The sequence below is a fragment of the Microtus pennsylvanicus genome, chromosome 7 (assembly GCF_037038515.1).
Source record: "Microtus pennsylvanicus isolate mMicPen1 chromosome 7, mMicPen1.hap1, whole genome shotgun sequence".
Taxonomy (NCBI): domain Eukaryota; kingdom Metazoa; phylum Chordata; class Mammalia; order Rodentia; family Cricetidae; genus Microtus; species Microtus pennsylvanicus.
Genome location: NC_134585.1, coordinates 86,032,102 through 86,055,120, shown reverse-complemented (window position 1 = coordinate 86,055,120; position 23,019 = coordinate 86,032,102). Strand labels below are relative to the sequence as shown.

At 39.4% G+C, this 23,019-nt stretch overlaps 1 protein-coding gene across 1 annotated transcript; it reads left to right on the top strand.

The window, feature by feature from the left end:
• The first annotated feature begins 9 nt into the window (after positions 1–9).
• Positions 10–19,852, top strand: Ints12 (integrator complex subunit 12). Its single transcript, XM_075981309.1, has 7 exons — positions 10–128; positions 5,779–5,943; positions 7,603–7,755; positions 11,454–11,638; positions 13,355–13,514; positions 16,232–16,378; positions 18,000–19,852. The coding sequence occupies exons 2-7, from the start codon at positions 5,788–5,790 to the stop codon at positions 18,582–18,584; spliced, it is 1,386 nt and encodes a 461-aa protein (XP_075837424.1). The 5' UTR covers positions 10–128; positions 5,779–5,787; the 3' UTR covers positions 18,585–19,852.
• Positions 19,853–23,019: the final 3,167 nt, after the last annotated feature.

Genomic DNA, 23,019 nt, shown 5'->3' with positions numbered 1-23,019 from the left:
GTCTCCCCAGGAAACGTTCCCTCCCGACCGAGTTGCGGGAACCTTTGTTTCTCGCTGCGGATGCCGGTTAGGGCGGGGACGGGTTCGAAAAGAGCTGCCGAGCACGGACAGAGTGGCGGGGCGGAGCGGTGAGTTGTGACGAGGGTTCCCCCCGCGTCCTGGCGCCGCGGGGACGCTCGAGAGCCCGCGAGGGGCGCCCGCAGCGGAGCTCCGTCGGGTGTGGGCTCCTCCCTGCTGGGGGGGTAAACCTCATAATTTGCGGGCAGTTGCGTGCGGCAGCCTAACCGCTCCCCCTATTGGAAGGACTGTGCTCTCAGAGTGCTGTGCACTGAGGACGCGGCCCCTGGGGACTGGGTCCGTGGAACTCTCAAACCTTTGTCTAAGGGTTCCGGAGACCTCTCTGCAACTCCCGGTTTACTTCTCATTTTCTGGTTCCCTTGTCAAGAACTCTTCCTTATACGAGGCCGCCCCTCTGTTTGGATTCCTTCAAAGGAGTCTCATTTCTAAGTGTCTTCTGTCTCTTTACAGATTCTTTAGCACTTGGTTTGTTTTGGAATTGGGGTTTTTAATCTCCTGCTGTAAGTTTCCAGATGTATCTTAGGGCCAGGTACTCAAGGGAAGGATGAAAAAGGGCAGCATCTTAAAAAAAAAAAGTTTATTGGAAAGAATTGCAAAATCTTGCAGAGACAGGAAGGGATGGGTTTTCAGTGTTGTAATGAGATGGTAATCCTAGTATTGCATCCTCATGAATAGTCAGTTTTTTTTATCTCATGCACTAGCAAGTGATCAACTTTGAACTTTGAAACTAACAGGCAGGATGAAAGAGACCCAAAGGAAAGCATAGATTTTGCTAGGGATGTTTAATTTTATTTGGGACCATCACAGAACCTTGAAAAATGACGTGTTAGCAGAAATCTAGTTCATGCAATAAATATTTAAAAGCACCTGTTAAATTCTAATTGCTAGGGGGAAATAACCGCATCCCCCACCACTGCCCCCACCTACAAACATGAACACACCTGCATAAGAAGCTACATGCTACTGAGATTGAGGAGTTAAAGGCAGATGAATGAAAGGGAAGGGTTCAGATCAGAACCCTTACATACTCCTTCTCATAAGACAGATGATTGTTTTGCTTTTTGAGGTTTGGTTTTCTTGGGAGGAAAAGACAGTTGAATTTCCTTAATGTTGTTGGCTGAAGTGATTAGAATTGTGTAGAGTTAAAGAGAACACTACACTTTGCTCTGATGAGTTAACCAAATGATAGTCTAGCCATTGTTTAAAGAAGAACACAGAAATGAGGGAAACAAGGGATCCAGGCTTAAGAAAATCAGAAAAAATAACATATGGAATCATCTGCCTAGAGATATTAGTTGACAACAAAATGTGTATAATTGCTGAAGAACAAATTGGTAGCAAATCAAAAGCAGGGAAGCAAGGTCAGATAGTTGGAGCAATAATAGGAAGAACAGGAGTGAGATGAGCCAAGGAAAGGATAGAAAGAGAAAAAAATTAAAAGTTAAATATAACAATGCAAAGAAAATTTTATAAAATACAAGGTACCTTTACTGTATTTACTTGGTCTTAAAATAAGGAATGTTGCTGTGTTGCTGGGCAGTGGTGGTGCACTCTCTTAATCCCAGCACTCAGGAAGCAGGGGCAGGCTGATCTCTGTGAGACAGAGGCCAGGCTGGTCTACAGAACTAGTTCTAGGATAACCAGGACTGCTATACAGAGCAACCTTGTTTCAAAACAAAAGTGAACAAAGAAAACAAGTAAACAAAAACCAAAAGCAGATATGACTCCCATCAAGTGATAGTAGCCAGAGACAGAAGGTAACTTCTAAAGGGAAAGCTACACTTCAAACTGGCTAGAAATAAAGGTGGAGGTGACTCCGCTGGGTCATGCTCAGCAGGATGCCTCAGGAAGACAGCCAGGCTAACCTTGCTGTTAACTCTGTGGAAAGAGGTGGACCTAGAGAACCATGGACTTGAAAGAGAAGTTTATGATCTCTGGCAAAAAGCAGATTTTCTGGAACAGCAGTTCTCAAATTGCAAAATAAATTGGGTTGCCCAGGAGGTTTGATGCAGATTAGCAGGCTTCATCCTGGAGTTTTTTCTTCTGTGAGTTAGGAAGTGGAAGCCAAGAGTTTGCACTTCTAACATGTTTGCAGAGCATGCCTGTGTAGCTGTGCTGTTGATCTCAAAGACAGATTCGAAAGAGGGTGTCGTGCACTCAAAAGACACCCAGAATAGCCCTGAGTATCTCCTCTTTAACCCATGCAGGAGAAATCTACAAAGAACTGAGAAATGTGTAGAAGAGAAAATAGTATACTTTAGATTTCTGTATGACTAAATTAACCGTGGTAAGGTTATCTTCATAGATTATGGGTAGAAGGCCCTGTTGTATGGATTGCAACACTAATCAATAGTAATAGAAGGGAGTCAGTGAAAGCCTTGTACTAGAGTAGAAGCTGAACAGGAAAGAAATAGCATGCTCCCCATGAGCGAAGGTAAGAGATGGGGGTGAGAGAAGACCATTGAACAGCAATGGAAGTCTAGTGTGACTTATATTTGCGACAGAAAATTGCTAGTGTGACCTAATCATTCACTCGCACCAACATCATCACTACCACTTCACTAGGTCATTGATAGTTTTGAAGTAATAAATATTAATTTTCTTACATTTCTTTGTTTTAAACAACACTTAGGATTTTAAAATAAACTCACACCTAACGTATTCTTTCATCTTCCTTCCTGTTCTGCATTTACATGCACATAACTTATTTTATGCCACCGACTGCTTCTGTTTGGTTTGAGAAAGAAGTTGGAACAAGAGAGTGTCAGTGAAGAAGCAGCACAGGGGACAAATGGAGCCACTGTAAACTCAGAGAATGTGACATGGGAATGAAGAAAGGAGGGGAGGGAATTAACTAAGATTGTAGTCAAAGAGAGTAGCTGTGGAAGACCTTACAGTTCACTGGCTGGGGGTGAAGCTCTTGCCATTAAAGAGCTAAATAAAGTTGTTTGCTAAATGTTTTATAAGATCAAAATGTGTGTTAAAGGTAGTGCTGGGGAGAGAGAAGGAAGAGTGTGCGCTCATGTCTACACTTAAGAGGAGAAATGCAAGTGAGAGGTTGACAAATGGGGTCATGGATTTGTTTTTCTAAAATCAGCAATGCGGAAGAGGCTCCCTATAAATACCTTTGTAGTCTTTCCGAAGGGACAAGTTAATGACCACTGCCTGGTAGGAGGCTCTAACAAGATGATGTCATTAGTGAGAATAGTAAAGACAAAGTGCTTGAGGAAAAAGTGGAAATATAGGGAGATGTATTATTAATGAGTGGGGGCTGATAATAAAGTTAGCTTGGGAAGGGCAAAGGGCTAGGCTGAGTGAAAACCTTGGATGGATTTGCAGAATGATTTGTACTTTAAATAAGCCATGAGAAAAGGAAAAGAGGAATTGGAAGTTGCTAGATTAGAGCAGTGAACTCCAAATCTTTCTTATTCCATGATCTTAAAAATTGAGCATACCTGCACGAACACACCCCGCATTCCATTATGTGCACCACTGAGTTTGAAAGATACATCAATGATTTATGGCAGGGGTGCAGAGCATGCCAGGTCTGTTATAAAAGGAACTGACTACAAGGTTTCCATTAGAATATTGATATTGACAGTTTCTGTAATCTTACACCATAGGTCACCTAATCTATAGGCATTTCATTTGTGAGAACAGACATACATAGCAATACTTTGCTTCCATTTTTCAGAAAAGAAAGTAGTTCTTCTCTCATATAAGGATTTCTCTAGGTATCAGCTCTTTGCCCAGTATCCTATAAAACAGACTATCCTGGGTTAAATAAACTAGTATGCTTGAAGTTATAGAAATTAGGTCATAGAAAGACTAGACTGTGTTTATCTTGTAAAATCTGGAACAATGGGTTTACTTCTTTAATCATGGAAAATTTTTACATTATTTTCCGCAGTATTAATGAATACGATGCTCAGCCTCGTATTTAAAATAATGCCCCTGAACCTGTCATTCTTGGGATATGATACCTGTAATATAATTTAAAGCAGCAACAGAGCCTATTCTATTTTGTTAAATTCTTACTAATATGACTATTTGAGGTCTGGTTACTTTTTCATCCTGGTACTAGCCTTCAAACTCTATTACCGAGGTCATTCAGACAGATGATATTTTAGTTGAGCATAGAATTAGCACTTATTTTTGGTTATCAAATAGATAATAGATTTTTAGGAACTTATAAAGAGCCTGGTGTGTGTGTGCGTGCGTGTGTGTGTGCATGCATGTGTGTGTCCATCTCTTTGTGCCCTGTCAAACTTGACAAGGTATGAAGAGAAAAATAGGAGAAGAAATAAATGAAATCTATTTCCAACCGGTGCTTTCATATGCCAAAATTCAACCTACAGCAAATTTTAATGGTATTCCAAGCCCCTGAACATGGGAGATTACTGTGGAATTGCCGATAGATCTTTAACTGTAGCCTTGTACCTGTGTTGTATTACTATGCCATTAAACCTAAGGATAGAAGAGGATTTAAAACCTTAGTATATTGATCAAAGGATTGGACACCAAGAGTACATTTTTATTTTAATAATTCCTTGCCTGAAAGGTGTTTGGAGAAAATGACAGCCAGAAGTAGAGCCACTTGATAACATTGGTATTAACTGAAAACAAAACTTGACTGTTGAGAATTTTGCAGACCTTTGATGTGTGGCCTCAGCTACTTGTTGTTTAAGCTACTTAGGACAGCAAGCATTTACAAACCTGAGGGATGCATGCAGTAGTAAGGATCAGCGCTCAGAGACCTGCTTTTGAGAAGTAGCTTAATGCAAGAGATCCCACCATCTAAATGTCATATAATAAGATTGCCACTAATATGCTTTCTGAGATATTAAAAATAGCAGAGGACTGAGGAGAATGAAAAACCGCATAGAAACAAAACAAGAAACAGTTTTAAAAGGTACAGCAGTGACTTCTATCATGGACCCGTTAGCCATTGTCTTCCTGTGACATCCTTGTCTCGTCCATGAACACCAAATCTCAACTTTTGTGGTAATAATAAGACTTGAAAAGCTACATTTTGATGTGCAGTCAACTTGACCTGAAAGCAGAGAAGTTTGTGTGCCATAAGTTATAGATATATTGTTAGAGATAACCAGGAGGATGCTCTGTGATTAAAGATCTGTCTGTATTAAAACTGCCATGCCGGGCAGTGGTGGTGCACTCCTTTAATCCCAGCACTCAGCGGGGGGTGGGGGGTGAGGGGTGGGGAGAGGGGCAGAGGCAGGCAGATATCTGTGAGATTGAGGCCAGCCTGGACTACAGAGCTAGTTCCAGGACAGCTAGAACTGTTACACAGAGAAACTCTGTCTCAAAAAACCAAATAAATAAAAAACGAAAAGCTTTTGCCATTGTCAGGTGTGGTGGCACAGGCCTCCAAACTCAACCGTGAGGAGGTGGAGGTAGGAGGATCACAGATTGTCCAGCTGGAGCATATAGGGAGACTGTCTCAAATTCTCCAGCTGGAGCATACTATGTCTCAAATATATGTTGGTGGTGAGTGTAGATACATTGAAGCTGGTAACATCCGTTGTTCCAGAGGGGAGAGGGAAACCAGATAATGTTAGCCATTACTTTGTCTCTAATAACCTTTCAGTTGTTTTAAAATATTAAAAGCAAGAAAACAAAATAGGTAAAAGTAAGGATATATAATTGTGCACTATCTAAATTACTCCTCTTTTTCTTCAGGTGTTTGCAATGGCTGCTACTGTGAACTTGGAACTCGATCCCATTTTTCTGAAAGCACTAGGTTTCTTACACTCCAAGAGTAAAGATTCTGCTGAAAAACTGAAAGCGCTGCTTGATGAGTCTTTGGCTCGGGGCATTGATTCAAGTTATCGTCCAACTCAAAAGGTATCTACCCGAATACAAATCTTGGAAAGAGTTGAGATACAAATAGTGGTCCAGTGATAGCGTGTATATTCTCTTGAAAGACTTTCTGCCATAGAAATTGCTTTTTAGTCACAAAGAAATTATTATCTTAGCCGGGCGATGGTGGCGCACGCCTTTAATCCCAGCACTCGGGAGGCAGAGGCAGGCGGATCTCTGTGAGTTTGAGACCAGCCTGGTCTACAAGAGCTAGTTCCAGGACAGGCTCCAAAACCATAGAGAAACCCTGTCTCGAAAAACCAAAAAAAAAAAAAAAAGAAATTATTATCTTAATCTTGTTTTCTTTCCTCAAGCTTTCAAAGAGCCACACAGAATTGTTAGTTTGGACTAGAGCGGTCCTTCTTTACCTGAGAGTTGCAACCCCTTTGAGAGTGACTGATCCTTTCAGAGGGGTTGCCTAAGACCATCGGGGATCACAGATATTTACATTACTGTTCTTAACAGCAGCAAAATTGTAGTTAAGAAGTAGCAGTGAGAGTAATTTTATGGTTGGGGGTCACTGCAACGTGCTGGGCTGTATTAAAGCATTAGGAAGGCTGAGAACCACTAGTCTGCAAGGTATGCTCATTGGTATGTAAAAAACCACTTGTTTGCAATTTAGTCTCCAGTTCTTTATCATTATTTTTTAATGTGTTAATGGTGTCCAAACTTATTTCTAATCATTCTCTAATGTTTTAAGGATAAAAATATAAATAACACAGGGATTTTTCAACAAAGTGAAATAAATATAGACAGGATAATAAGGGTAAAGATAAAGGTAATAGATGTTAAAACCATGTGGCGCCATTATCGATGGCAGCTCTATGTGACAAAATTCAATTTGCCTCTTGTAGTTGTTTGATATCCGTTTACGTACCTTGAAACTTTACGGTGTCTTTAAGTAGGCCCTTTTCTAAGTGGTTTGTGAACTTTTGTTCTAATAATGATTCCTTGAAAAGTAGTATCGCCTATGTTCCTCACTTTACAATAAGGGAACTGAGTTGCCTAATAAATTTATTTCACCCAAGCTTGGCAAAATGAGGAGACTAAGAACATATCTTGCAGAATTGTAGAAATTGCTGAAAAATAAGTAAATTAGCCTGAGTAGTTTCCACCTAGCACATATGGGCTCTCTGCAAGAAGCCTTCTACTGTTCTAGTTCTGAAACCTCAAGTCAGGGTATGGGGAACACAGCTGCCCAGCTAAGAGGGGAGACAAACTGTATGACTAGCTTGAGTGTAGTCAGAATCTGAAGCGCAAGTTATGCCGACAACCCAGGTTTACTGCTCGGAGCGTTCTCCAGAGACCCACAGGAGGGTCTGGGGATAATGGCGTGTGGCTGCAGTAGTTAGCTCATGAACACACATGCACATGTCAAAACAACAGATAGGTGCTGGCTGTGCATCCGTTAGTTTTTAGTAAGGCCATGGTAGAGAAGAATTTTTCATTGACTATGATGTGGCAGTTAATTTTTAACTGAAAATTGTTTAGATGATTACTTTTTGTGTTTGTTTTTCTTTTAGCACTGGGAATTGAACCTAGGACCTTGTTCATGCTATGCAGGTGCACTACCACCAAACAATAACCCCAGCCCTTCTGTTGTGAATAAAATGAGGGTCTCTTATTTTTTATTTTACCCTTTAGGATGTGGAACCACCCAAAATTTCAAGCACAAAATCTATTTCTATCAAACAAGAGCCCAAAACATCATCCAGTCTCCCTTCCGGCAGTAGTAATGGCAAAACCCTCACAACTGAAAAGATAAAGAAAGACGCTGAGAAGAGACCTGCTGATAAAGTAAGGATTGGTTTTGGCTTGGCTCATGAAAGGGCAAACCATTTCCGTAGGCAGAAAGAACGCTGGTGTCTACATTTTGTAGCAGCGGGTATAGTTACATGATGATCACTCTGTAAATATGGTTTGCTAGCTGGAGAGGTTGAACTTAAAAAAAAATGAGTAAAATCTAGGAACATTTACTTGAGATGGCTGTCGTCCAGCCTTTATACCTCGGGAAAATAATGCAGACTTTAATCGTAACTCTGGCAACAGTAGTTGTTAGAAGTAAAACTGACAGAATCGGTGTGATGAGCCTTGAACTCTGTGACTTGATGGCAAGCATCTCGAGAAGGCTACCGGTATTTCTTGATTGTATATTTTGGGTAATTTTGTAAATGGTCATTAAAGTTAGCAGCTAACAAAAAATGCGTAAAACTATGTTCAGTAGCCCTTGCCCTCAGGTGGGGCACATTGTCCCATATATTGTCATCCTATTCCTAAATAATAGATATGCGTGAACAGTGCTTTTATTCTTGCACAGATGCTATTACACTGTTTGTGTTGTCATTGAGTTACTTTTTCTTCACTTAGTGATGCTTCGTTTTTTAAAGTTTTTATTACATTCATTTATTTGCAGGAGTGTGAGGCGTGTGTGAGGGAGTCAGTTCTGGCTTTCCCACGAGTGTGTCTTGGAAAGCAAACTCAGGTCACAAGTTTGGTAGTGAGCACATTTACCCAGAGCCATCTCTGTGGCCAGTGTGGTTTTTGAAATATATGTGTACGTCTAGGTATTTGTTTTTCTAGCTGCCATTAGCATTCTTTCTGTGAATAAAGAAATTTATCAGTTAGGAAATTTAGGAGAGTTCTCCTTTTTCTTTGTTATAATACAACTTCAGTGAGCTTCTTAATCACAGAGATGAATGGTCATTTCTGTGACCGTGTTAATAATTTTTGTAAGCTGTAAGTGGATGTGGGTACTTATATATTCATCATTACTATAAATAGCCAAATTACTATCCAAAATTATCTTACTAAATTCATACCTTTACCAATAAACCTCAGGATTTCTAAATTATCTATGCATTTTCAGAATTTAATTTTTGTGACTAGCTTTGAAGCATATATGGCAATGCATTTAGTGTGGAAAGGAAGACAGCTCATTATACACCTTTTCAATACAGTTTGAATATTGCTCTTAAGTGGTTTTTTGCACACGTATATGTATAGTGTATGTTCCTATTTCTATGTGTGTTCTTGTGTATGAATATGTGTATGCATGTGTACATGTGTGTGTAGATGCCCAAAGTCAACTCTGGATGTCCACTCAATGACTCTACTTTATTTACTAAGGCAGGGTGTCTTGCTGACCCTGGAGCTCACTACTTCCAGCTAATGGAGTAAGCTGATCAAGTGCTGGGGTTGCAGTCTACCTCCGTGCCTGCTCTTACGTGGGTTCAAGGGCCAGACTCTGGTCCCTAATGCTTGCTCAGAAAGCTTATTCAGTGAGACATATTCCAACCCTTAAGTTTTTGGCTATTTTGTTGTTGCCGTTGTTGTTTTACATAGCAATCTTAGTAGTACTGTTTTCTGCAAGTCCAAACATCTTGAATGAAAGAGAAAAGGTAGTATATCCATTGAATTTCCAGAGTTCTCTAGTATGTATAATACAAAGCAGAATGTAGATATTTATTAGACTATTCTGATTTATTTATATCTAGCTAGTTTCTTTTAGCATGCTAATTATAAAGTAATCATAATTCTTTCAATTTTTTTTGAGAATTTCTTATATGAATACTGTATTTACATCATTTCTACCCCCCTTTTTCTCTTCTACTCCTCCCACAACTCCAACTCAAATTATAGTTTTTTCAACTAATCTAAGTGTGTAGCTCTCCTGTCTGTGTGAAAATGTTTATAAGATGGACTTTGTCATATATTGCCCATCTTTCCTCTCTGTGACTTAGAGCTTATGCCATGTGACTTTCAGGATCATTCATCATTGGGTTCTTCTTCTTCTTCTTTTTTTGGATATTTATTTATTTATTTTTTTTGAGTTTCTTAGGGTTTTATTAGAACTTTTTTTTTACTTTTTTTATTGATAAAAAGAGAATAAAAAAAAAACAAATTTCCACCTTCTCCCAGCCTCCCATTTCCCTCCCCCTCTTCCCACTCTTCTCCCCCTCCTCCCACCCCTCTCCCCTTCACCCCACTCCTCTCCCCCTCCCTCTTCAGTCCAAAGAGCAGCCAGGGTTCCCTGCCCTGTGGTAAGTCCTAGATCCTCCCCCCTCCGTCCATATCTAGGAAGGTGAACATCCAAACTGGCTAGGCTCCCACAAAGCCAGCACATTAAGTAGGATCAAAACCTTGTGCCATTGTCCTTGGTGTCTCATCAGCCCTCATTGTTTGCCATGTTCAGAGAGTCCAATTTTATCCCATGCTTTTTCGGTAACAGTCCAGCTGGCCTTGGTGAGCTCCTAGTAGATCAGCTCCACTGTCTCAGTGGGTGGGTGCCCCCCTTGTGGTCCCGACTTCTTTGCTCATGTTCTCCCTCCTTCTGCTCCTCATTGGGACCTTGGGAGCTCAATTCAGTGCTCCAGTGTGGGTCTCTGTCTCTATGTCCATCCATCACCAGATGAAGGTTCTAGGATGATATGCAAGATATTCGTCAGTATTGCTCAAGGATAGGGTCATTTCAGGTTCCCTATCCTCAGCTGCCCAAGGAACAAACTGGGGACCTCAGCTTGGGCACCTGGGAGCCCCTCTAGGGTCAAGTCTCCTGCCCACCCTAAAGTGGGTCCCTTAACTAAGAATTGTGGTTCCGTGCTCCCCTATCCAACCTTCCTTTATCCGGATCCTCCTGTTTCCCCAAGTCCCCCCTCCTTCCATTCTACCTTTTCTCTCCCATCTCCCCTTACCCCCATCCCACCCCACCCCCAAGATCCCAATTTTCTCCCCGGCAATTTTGTCTACTTCCCTTATCCAAGAGGATAACTATATGTTTTTCCTTGGGTTCACCTTCTTTCTTAGCTTCTTTAGGTTCACCTATTGTAGACTCCGTGATCCCTATTTATGGCTAGAAACCAATTATGAGTGAGTACATCCCATGTTCATCTTTTTGGGTCTGGGATACCTCACTCAGGATAGTGTTTTCTATTTCCATCCATTTGCATGCAAAATTCGAGAAGTCATTGTTTTTTACCGCAGTGTAGTACTCTAGTGTGTATATATTCCATACTTTCTTCATCCATTCTTCCATTGAAGGGCATCTAGGTTGTTTCCAGGTTCTGGCTATTACAAATAATACTGCTATGAACATAGTTGAACAAATGCTTTTGTCATGTGATAAAGCATCTCTTGGGTAAATTCCCAAGAGTGGTATTGCTGGGTCCAGGGGTAGGTTGATCCCGAATTTCCTGAGAAACCGAAACACTGACTTCCACAGTGGTTGCACAAGATTGCATTCCCACCAGCAATGGATGAGGGTACCCCTTCCTCCACAGCCTCTCCAGCAAAGGCTATCCTTGGTGTTTATTAAGCTCTACATCTTTCTCTGCTCCCCTCCCTGCCTCTCCCTCCCCCCTTCAGCAATCCCCCAAGGTCCCCATGCTCCCAATTTACTCAGGAGATCTTGTCTTTTTCAACTTCCCATGTAGATTAGATCTATGTAAGTCTCTTTAGTCTCCACATTGTTGTCTAAGTTTATCGGGTTCTTTTTATAGATGAAAGATGTCACTGAAGGAGTTGATGTTCCTAAGAAACCTAGATTGGAGAAACCAGAGACCCGATCTTCTCCCATTACTGTCCAAACCAGCAAGGATTTAGCTATGGCTGACCTCTCCAGCTTCGAGGAGACTAGTGCTGATGATTTTGCGATGGAGATGGGCTTGGCCTGTGTTGTTTGTAGGTAAGTTATACCCAGCCCAGGATGTCGTATTTTCTTAGAAAAGGCAAACAATATCCTCCTACTCTGTTTATTCTGCCCTCCCAGCTCCCCAAATCATAGAATTTGTTAGAACTTTTCTGCTTTGTTTTTATTGTTCGGGACGAAGAACAGGTAAGTAGACCAGAGCACTTTAATACACTCAAATTTGTCAGACCACAGCTTCTTCAGCCTGTTATGTTGTAGTAACCTTGTCTGCATTCTTACATTCTAGAGGAAGTGACTATGCATCCTTTTAAGTGAGGGACAATTGGCCAGGAACCTCAGCTCCATCTTTCTTTTGAAACCATCTTTGTTGCCTTTTCTTTCTTTCTGAATTGCTGATGACACTTAAAAAACAAACTGGCACCTGTCGTTTCTTTAAACACCCTTACATCATTCCCTGAGAACAGTAGAAATGAATGTATGTTGTCCTGAATTACATTTTAATCTTGAATGCATAATTACAGAAGCAGATAATTTAAGAGAAGATCAACTATCTTCTATTAGAATTATTTTCTGCTTAGTAGAAGATACATTGGTTTGGATTGGTTTTTGCAGAAATAACTACATTTTTGCCAGACAGTGGTGACGCACGCCTTTAATCCCAGCACTCGGGAGGCAGAGGCAGGCGGATCTCTGTGAGTTCGAGGCCAGCCTGGTCTACAAGAGCTCCAAAGCTACAGAGAAACCCTGTCTCACATTCATGTCAAGAACTAATGTTCAACTTATTGCTTTTATTACATAGCAGTAAACAAGATTCTTTTTGTGGCTGTTCTATTAAAAATGTTAACTTCTAGTAAATTGGAACTAAGAAAATATAAGCTTTTGTGAGCTTACAGAAAATAAGTTGATGTGCTTCTGAGTAAAATCATTTGTTTCCATATATATTGACTCTTTCCCACCTAATCTGCTATGAAAATTAGCATCCTGTAAATGAATTTGTGAAAGTACTAACAGGGAGAAACATAGTGGCCGTGTTATCTTTTGTCAGGACACTTCTTAAAATACACTAAGCCTGTGGTGATTGCTTTCTTGTACTTTTGCGATGGATCCTTTTTTGATGCACCTGCTACTACATTCCATTCAGATTTATATACATTGATCTGATATATTCCAAACAGCCTGTGTGCACCAGATTACACATAACTAGAGTAGGTTCTCATCTTTAGGTAACGTTTATTTTCTGTTGTTTTTCTTCAAACAAGTTTTATGAGGCAGTTTTTATGACTGTAGCCCAGGCTGACCTAGAACACGCTCTATAGTCCTTGCTATTTTTGCACTCACAGTGATACCCTTTTCTCAGCCACACGTTGCCTTCACACCCAGTGTACCCAACTTATTAGTGATGAAGACGAACAACATGTAGCCATTAACCAAGGGATTTTATAGAGATACCAGGCAAGTGCTGCCAGTGCTCTAGGAAGAGTCTAGTGCCTGCTGAGAAATAGAAACAGATTGCAATGATAAGTCGCTATAAATATAGCTAAGCTGAATTGAAATGCTATAATTATTGACTAAGCATAACTATCACAAATGAAGGTCTTATGTAAGCTTCAAATTAATGTTATCTTCCTCATTAATGATTTAAATGATTATTTTTCTGGGATTCTTTTCCTTTAACATAACAAACTTTACCAGAACAAGGTGGAAATAACTTTAAATTGTATGTTGAAGTATTTAATGCAATGTTTTTCTTAGACAAATGACAGTGGCATCTGGAAATCAGCTAGTAGAATGTCAGGAGTGCCATAACCTCTACCACCAGGATTGCCATAAACCCCAAGTGACAGACAAAGAAGTGAATGACCCTCGCCTGGTGTGGTACTGTGCCCGGTGCACCAGACAAATGAAGAGAATGGTAAGAATCCTACTTTACATTTCAGCCAGCATCCCATGGTCTTCGTCAGTATATGATTGTAAAATGAAAATTAGGACATTTCGCATACTGAAAAGAATAAATAATCTTTCAAGTGTTCGTCGCATATATACTGTTTGTATGGATTTACACCTTTGTTTGCTAAGCTTAGGTGTGTTCACGACACATGCCCTTCACGTCTGCTCGCTTCACTCTCACCACCCTCGTCTACATTCTCTCGTTACGTATCTAGTTCAGTAGCCTTCTGAGAGGCCTCCTTATTTCCCTTCAGTCTGTTCTGTTCATTACAGTGCTTGGATGATTTATTCATATAGAATAGATACTTCACTTTATTTATATGTCCCAGTGGCCTTCAGTTACTTCTAAAATAAAGTTGTAGTGTGTGTATGTGTGTGTGTGTATGAGGTGCATGTCACATAAAAGCATGTATACGGTCTCTCTGTTTTCACCCCATGTCTGCCTTTTAAGTCATATTTTCCTGCTTCACCATGCACAAAGGAATGCTGCCTACGTGCTTCCTTTCCAGTTCATGTGCTACTAACTTTCTTATACAACCCAGGCCCTCCTTGTTGGAGATGGGCCCAGGGGTGGGCTCTGCCCTATCAGTCAGTCATCAAGATGATTCACCAGACTCCACCACAGGCTATTCTGATCCGGGTATTTCTCAGAAGTTCCCTTTCCCAGGTGACTCCAGGTTGTGTCAAATTGACAATAACCAGCATGGTAATTACATTTTATTTTATTTTGATGGAGGCACTGGGGATCGAAGCCAGATCCTTTCATATGCTAGTTAATAGTAACTATTATTATCAGCACTTAACATTATGAGATCTTAGGCTAAACTCTTACATCCTCACAATTCATCCTCATAAACACACCTTTGGAACAGATGGTGCTGCCACCATTTGCAGGTGAAAGAAATGAGGCTCTTAGGCATTTATGTCCCTCTTGCAGTAACACAGCTGGAGAGGTAATGAGCAGGGCTTCAACCCTTGTTCTCTTTGATACTAAAAACGGTTTCAGTCCTTGTTCCATATTGCTTATATAGCTAGGATTGTTTATACACTAAACACTAAGAATCTAAAAAATGATTAAAATGTATAAGAAAATTTAATAACATGCTTTGTCTTAAAGTCAGTTACTAGTCAAAACAAAACTGAAAATGCTTAAGGAAAATAAATAAAATTCTCCTTAGATAACATGGAAACATATACACTATTCCCAAGGATTTAATTCCACTAGTATGAAAAACCTCAAAGGTTTATTAATTATTCATGATAATTCTTCCCTTCTCGTTCAGTGTTTAAAACCATGTAAACTACCTGAGTTGTTCTTAACTCCCTTTTAGTAACTTAAAAAGTTACACCTGAACCCTAAAAAGAAAGTACTTCTTTGGTTAACTGAACTAATAGAGAGAGTGCACTGCATACTGAGTGGTGCTGGTTGGATGCATCAATGAGTGTCCCCCAGTTTCCATGAACTCAGCATCTATGCACTCCACCCACACTGGACTGAAAACACTTTTTGGTGAAGTAGGGGCATGAAGGCATCAGTACAAAACATATACAGGCTTGTTTCCCCTGCTATTATTCCTAAAGCAATTCAATATATAGCAGTTGTTTGCATGACATTTGTATTTTGTATCCTCGAGATGAGTTACTGTCTACAGAAGTCTTCAATAGGTCATCTATAAATACAGCAATTTTTCTCTTAATGCTCCTAGTGGAACCACAGGGCCGTGCCTAGACTAGACAAGTGTGTTTTGTAGCTGAGTTGTATCTCCCAATCATTAGGGGTATTTTGTTTTGGGGTGTAGGTGTGTGTGTGTGTGTGAAAGAGAGAGAGAGAGAGAGAGAGAGAGAGAGAGAGAGAGAACAACTTTTTGGAGGGGTATTTTTGGTGAGAGAGAGGGAAACAACTTGGTGAGAGAGAGGGAAACAACTTTGTAGAAGTGGGTTTTTTTCCCTTGATGTTTACATGGGTTTCAGGGATTGAACTCAGGACACCAGGCTTCTTTATTCAGTGAGCCTCCAACCCATGGGGCGTTTTGTTTTTGTTTGTTTGCTTGCTTGTTTTTTGAAACAAGATCTCTGTATGTATATTTCTGGCTGGCCTCAAGCTCCCAACGTTCTAGGATTAAAGGCATGTTTCACCTCGCCTGGTCAACCCATAAGTTTTAAGGACAAAGCCTTTATGTATAAATCAGGCTGGCCTTGAACTTGTTTTATAGCCCAGGATTCCTCAAACTTTTAGTCTTTGCATCAGCCTCCTTCCTGAGCACTGAGATTACAGACAGGCATCACTGGGCCCAGATGCCTAAGGAACTTTAGTTTATCTAAGGAACTTGAACATCCACAGATTTTGGTATTCGTCAGAGGTTCTGGAACCAGCTCTGCATAGCTGAGTTGTACCTTAGTTTGTGATTTTCCTTTATGGAAAACAGGAGGGTTCTCTTGTTAAAAGAGTATTTAACTCTAATTTGCAAGATTGATAATATCATTACTATTCAGAAACTATGGAGATCTGTAAAACTGTTTAATGTTGATAACTGTTTCTCTGTAGTCTCTACTTTAGTATCACCATGATACCTTTTTAAGAAATATTGCTACCATTTAGTAACTGTAGTTCTTTAATAAATTTTTAGTTTTTGTTACTTAATGAAGATTTTGTATATAATTTTTTTCCTCTGATTTTCGTAGGCTCAGAAAACTCAGAAGCCACCACAGAAGCCAGCTCCCACTGTTGTGTCTGTCGCTCCAGCTGTCAAGGATCCGTTAGTGAAGAAAGCAGACACCAAACTTAAACAAGAGACGGCCTTCCTAGCATTCAAGAGAACAGAAGTTAAAGTATGTTCCTCTCCGTCTACTTTAATCTCAGTCTGGCTGACTGAAGGGTGGTCACCTGGTAGGAGTTTGATGAGAAACTTTATGATTTGAGTGACTGATGTTGAAAGTGAAGGCTGTCACCAGGAATTGGGTCGAAAGGGAGCCTTTGTATCAGAAATCGGCTGTCTGCATTGAAATGTGAGACATTATTAGGTTCCCAAGTCTGTGCTGTCTCACGTCTTGCACACTTGTGTCCTAAGCCATCTGTCACTCTATGTATCAATACAAGCCACAGCAGTCATTAAAATCAGACGCTCAACACACAGGCCTTCTTTCTTGATTATCTTTCATGGAGCGTTGGTCTTTTTAGTTGCTTTAAATAACTTTTCTTTGGTGAGGTTTGACGAAGGGTCACATAGCCCTTTGGCAGGAGGTTTCATGTTTGATAGAAACGAAAGGAGAAAAAAAATGGATCTTTCAAATCAGAAAATTTAAAATGTGCCACATTGTGTCCTTTTGCTTTCTTTTTCTGTCCCCAGCAGTGTGTGTCGTTATATTTTTCTCAATCAGGTCATCATGAGATAATTATATGGTGCTATTATAAAAATGTGGTTTTTCAGAACACATGGACAAATATTTTAACTTCTATTATCAAATAAAGGCCCCTAGCATCTTACTTTATTACTTTTCCAGTGGTAAACACTGCTCCTATCCAGACAACGTTGAAGGCGATCTTGTAAGAACTAATAATGTTTTGCTAACCATTTTCATAGGTGTTCAAAGCTATTAAATACATAAATAGGTAGTCTAAGTATTATATTACCATCTTTATATATTGTATATTACCATTTTAACACAGAGTGTTCATTGTCTGACTTCACCTCTGGGTGATCTTTGAGACCCTCTCAATATGAAGGTAGACAGTGTGTGAAGTTGATCAGAGACTGAAATGTTCCAGCCTTACAAGAGCTAAGAGCATGCAGACGGCCCCACAATGCCACAGTGCAGCCCAAGAGGCAGCTGTCAGTCTATGTGACAGTGGGGCTCTGTTGCTGTAGTTTCCATGGAAACACACATTGAGAAAGTGCATCTGAGCTCTTTGTAATACCCTAGAGTTTAAACATCTGTGTTTGCCTTGTAGTTCAATCACAAATGTTTGTGGCAACTTGGTTATTTTAAGTGGCTTCAGAACTTGAATATAGATGTTTCCTTAACACATTCACTGGAAATAGCTATGGATTGAATCTTTGACTTAGTTTTTTTTTTTTCTGAATATCTTGGGTGCAAACAGTTTTATCCATTAAAAGTAGATTCCATTTGGATATGTTATGGGCAAGGTAATACTTGTGGTGGTTTGTGATTGTATCTAAAGGCAGTTCCCCAAAAGAATTTCATGTATTTTCTTTGAAGTCATTGGAACAGTGTGGCATTCAGCAACTGCAAGCTGTGTGGTGTCCTCCCTGACTACAGAAACTCCCATGTGCTTTTCCAGCTTCATAGGAACCTAATTTTGTTGAATTGTCCAGATTGGCCACATCATCGCTTTTTATACACAGCTAAATGTTTGCATTCAAAGATATTATACAGGTTTGGATTATACTTGGCTCTAATGTAATATTTATCCTCTTCTTTTTTTTTTAAGCCACCCACGGTTATATCAGGAAATTCTTCTGGTAACAACGTGTCCTCTTCAGTAACTAGTGGCCTAACTGGATGGGCAGCTTTTGCAGCCAAAACATCTTCGGCTGGGCCATCAACAGCAAAATTGAATTCAACAGCGCAAAACAACAGCGGGAAACCTGCTGCCTCATCAGCTACCCAGAAGCCTGTGGGTTTGACTAGTCTGGCAACATCATCCAAAGGTGGAATCGGTTCCAAAATGGGCTCTGGTAACTGCTCTTCCCCCACTGTACCATTAAAACCACTTCCACCTCTAACCTTAGGCAAGACTGGCCTGAGTCGCTCAGTTAGCTGTGATAATGTCAGCAAAGTGGGCCTTCCCAGTCCCAGTAGTTTAGTTCCTGGAGGCAGTGGGCAGTTGAGTGGGAATGGAAATAGTGCTACTTCGGGGCCCAGTGGAAGCGCCACAAGCAAAACCACGTCAGAACCCAGCAGCAGTGCCTCAGCGTCTCTTAAAGGCCCAACTTCACAGGAATCACAGCTCAACGCTATGAAGCGATTGCAGATGGTCAAGAAGAAAGCTGCCCAAAAGAAACTCAAGAAGTAGTATGGCGAGATAGGTTTTTATATCAATTATTGCTCTAAAGATTAAAAAAAATCCTTATTGGAACAAAAAGATATAATATACTGTAACTTAATAAAAATCTTGATGATCAAATCTCTATTGTTTGTTACATTAAAATGCTAATAATATTTAGCCAAACTTGGAACCATTTATTTCAGTCTGTTTAGCATTTTTAATAATTTCCATAATGTGCGAAAATAGTGATTATAATGACTGATTCATGATGAGAACGTCATAAGATTGATGACATATGCAGATGTAAAGAAATGGTTCACCTGGCACAATACTCCAAGATTTAAAACTCTAAAATAAGGTACTTTATGAGTGACAGGGATTACTCAATCTAGTGTTTTATAATATTCAGTTCTCTGCCTTATGGGGAGCTCTCTCCCTCTCTCTCTCCTGTGAACTCTAGCCATGACGTCATCCTGGATGAGGTGGTCCAAGTCATTGCCTGCTAAGCTAATGAATTAGTCGGCCATCAGTTCACGTATATATCCTAACAAAGAACAGGATGCTTTCAGTGTCAGGTCAGTGTGTGTACTACAGAAGAATGCTGCATCCTTTTTACAATCGGCAAACACCTCATCCTTTCCCGAAACCGAATCCTATAGTTTCCTATAGTCACTGAATTGAATTGTCTTATCACCCTAGATGTGTGCTACAAAATCTAATCTCAAAGCATTTTTCTTTATTCCTAGGTTTCCTAACATCATTAGTCTAAAATAAATGGGTAAATATTCAAAGATAAAACTTAAGTTTTGTCTTTTTCCTGTGGGAAGGTTTTTTAACTACTCTGTTAAATATTCGCATTAATTTATTCATAATTTAGACCCCAGTACTGAAGTAAACCCATTTTTTAGAGATGGAATAAATATCTTGGACATGCTTAAAAAAATCTGCCTGTAAATGTTTTTGTTTTGAGAAACATCTTTCTGTTGATAAGAATTGTTTTGGTATAAACTCCAAATCCCCTTTATAAAGAGTTCAAAATTGTTTGTTGTTTATAATTCAAGTGCAATTTTGACTTCACAAAATGATGTGTCACAAGCTTATAGCAAAAGCTATTACAGTCTATCTTGAAAACATTAGGGAAAAAATGCTTAATACAGTTTACTTATTAGTATTTGAAGTGAAAATTTTTACCCCATCCCAGAAAGTGTGCTGGAGTTGAGAGAAACAACTTTTGATTTTTGCGTCATTTCTTGGAAATTTTAATGAATTTACAAAGTAAATTATTTTTCAGTGAATATGATTTTTTTTGTATATGTAATGTGTGTATGTGTAAAGTAAGGGGCCAAACTCATTTTGATAATTTTTAAGAGATATATTTAATGTTAGATTTTTATCTCAAATAGCCCTTAGGCCTTTATTTTTTTTCTCTCGGCAAAGTATGCCACAAGAAGCAGTTATAAGAGTTGCAATAGTGTGTTTTTATTTTATTATGTATAACAAAACAAGTGTTTCTTGCACTCAGGTTATGTAAGGGAAAAGCTTGTTTTCTCTTGACTAGCCCTGAAATTGAAATCTGTCTGTTGGCTCAGTGAATGAGTGAACAAGTGAGTAGATGTCTTAGCTTTCTGTTGTGGTAAGTATCTGACAGAAGCAACTTAAGGGAGAAAGGGCTTATTTTGGCTCAGTCTCCGATGGGTAGAGTCTATTATGATGCTGAAGGCATGGCACAGAAGCGGGAGGCCAGTTGATCAGGTTGTCTGGGCAGACAGGAAACAGGAACAGGAAGTAGAGTGAGTCCACAAAACCTCAAAGCCCTCCCCCAGTGATTTGTTTCCTCCTGGGAATCTCAACTTCCTATAGATCCCATAACTTTCCCCAAAGCATCTCCAGGTAGCAACAGAATGATCAAATACATGAGCTGATGGGAGCATTGCACATTCAAACCACAACAGCAATGTTCTTATAAGTTTTTAGGATTGATGCAAACTGCCTTTCAGGCAGTATCCTTTTTATGTTCTTCATGTTGTACTTTGTGAGACTGACTGTAGAATTTAGTGACTTAAAGAAATGGCACTGAAAGAATAATATGACTTGAACCCTTTTGTGTTCATTTCTTACTTTGCTGATTTTGTTTGTTGGCTTACTTTTTGAGACGGGGTTTCTCGGTGCTGCCTTGAAACTCACTTTGTAGACCAGGCTGGCCACTGCCTCTTGAGTGCTGGAATTAAAAGGCGTGTGCCACCATCACCCAACCTGCTCAAGTTTCCTACTTTATAAGACACAGTTCAGACGAGATAAAATGGAAGACACTAATACAAATGACCCCTGGTTTATAATGCTTTGTTTTTTCAGTAGCGCAAAAGTGATATACATTTATTAGAATCTGCATTTTTAATTATCTTCCTGGGCTAGTCATATACTGTATAATACTCTTCCATTTCTGAGCAGATTGTAGCTTGCAGTACTTGATGTAATCATGCCAGCAAGCAACTGGTGCTCTCCATGTGGTGATGACTTGCAGAACTCTCATGATTTGTCAGTAGGTCAGAATATTTTAAACCCATGGTGAGTGTATCAGGATATCATTCCACTATAAATCAAAGCACATCTGTATTTAAAAGTTGGTTCCAGTTCTTAACAAAGGTGTGGTAGCAGTTTTATTAGTTACAAACTATAAATTGTTATGATCACATGTTTCACAGGAAGCATCACTTAATAACAAACTGAAATTTCATCAGTACAATCATCATAAATATCACAAGAAGGTAAAGAGGTGATGAATACATTCAGATGCCTTAGTGGAGGTTTAAGCAAAAGAAAACTTATTTAGTAAAACTGTAGTCTCAGGATTTATGAGCAAGAGTATCTCAATTCTAGTCTTTTTCTAAAGTGCTGAGTTACTTTTCAAAACACTCAGATTTACCTGCCTCTAACAGTAATGCCTAAGACATCTCAGTGAGCTCCAGAAGCCCAGAGGAAAGGTAGCTTTGTAGATCACATAAAAATTAGCGATGCGTTTTTACATCTGTGTGTATATAGAGAGGGAAGTAGCCACAAAATTAGACGTTAGAGTTGCATCCTTTAAACAGGATCTTTTCCTACAGAATTTCAAGACCGGTGTCTGTCTAGCCAGTGAACTGTAGTCACATCTTCGTGACCACGATGTAAATGTCTAAGTTTGTTCAGCCTGAGTTTTATGAGGTCTGAATGTTGAATGTGAGGTCACTAGTTAGTAATGCAGTGGGTGTAATAGGAAGCTATACTTCCTAATATATTAGGAAGCTACTTCAAATGACTTAGAGGGTTTTATGTCTTAAGATTTTCTCTCTTCATACAGCTGTGTGAAGTTAACATGGTAGAAAATAGTCTAAGAAGTGGACGAGAAAATCTAAGAATTTTTAATTCCATGATTCAGTAGTTGAAACACTCAGTTTTGTAAATCACCCAAACTATGTTCATTCCAAATAGCATCAGGCATTTAAAAAGCAATTACACAAAATCTGAATTATATTTTGGAAGGATTGAACGTTTAACATCTGTCACACATTGCTCTACCCACCTTTCAAATTCAAGCTACCTTTCTGGAATATAAAGAATGTTCCAGTAGTAGCTGTGTGACTTCTTCATGATTCCACAAAATGACAATTTTAGATTACTAGATGTGTATTTTATACTCACTACACTTTATTCCATATACTAGTAGTTTTGAACATGTGCACTTCAAAATGAAATGTAAATAAGATGCATATATTTTTATTTATTTTAAAAACAAAAATAGCTACAAAAGCTTCCTCTTCATCTTGGCGAAATTAATCGCCCACTTCAGAGGATCCTGTTCTGTACAATATTAATTTAAAGAGTAATATAACAAAATGCATTAGCTTGCCTAGTTGCAATTATACTGATGCAACCAATCTTTTGACCTGCTTAAATATAAACATCCTATAAGCTCTCTTGAAAACTTGTTTTTTTTGAGGCCTAGTAGAAGAATGTATAATTTTAAAATTATAATTTATTGGTGTGGGAGGTCCTTCTATGTCCATGTCCTTATGTCTTATGTCTATTGATTTTAAAGAAAGTAAGTAGAAAATGAAGGTGTTATATAGTTTTTCAGAGCACATTTGTAGTAAAGTGCTCATCATGATTAGAAAGTTGCAATCACTGGCTTCATAACGGTTCTTTCTCTGGAGCTAACTGAAGTATTGATTGTCCTGGTGTAGATTTTTCAACAGTCAGACGGGATGCATCATGCCTAGGCCCACACCAGTAGACAAAGTTGCCCCTTCATGTAATCACTTATTTCAGCCAGAAATCTGTGCTATTGATAGAATTATTTTTGTGTGAAACACTGAAGCTCAATGCTACGTAGAGGTGTGCAGGTTCATGCTGCAGTGTGTAAATTATGCATCTTTGAACATTGCCATAAGATCCTTATGTAGTAACTGCAATTTCTTTTTGTTTA

Bases quoted from the DNA above. Each gene is read 5' to 3' on its own strand.
- Ints12 (XM_075981309.1), top strand. From the start codon at position 5,788: ATGGCTGCTACTGTGAACTTGGAACTCGATCCCATTTTTCTGAAAGCA. The intron at 11,639-13,354 runs GTAAGTTATACC...TGTTTTTCTTAG, and splicing joins TTGGCCTGTGTTGTTTGTAG to ACAAATGACAGTGGCATCTG. The intron at 13,515-16,231 runs GTAAGAATCCTA...TGATTTTCGTAG, and splicing joins CCAGACAAATGAAGAGAATG to GCTCAGAAAACTCAGAAGCC.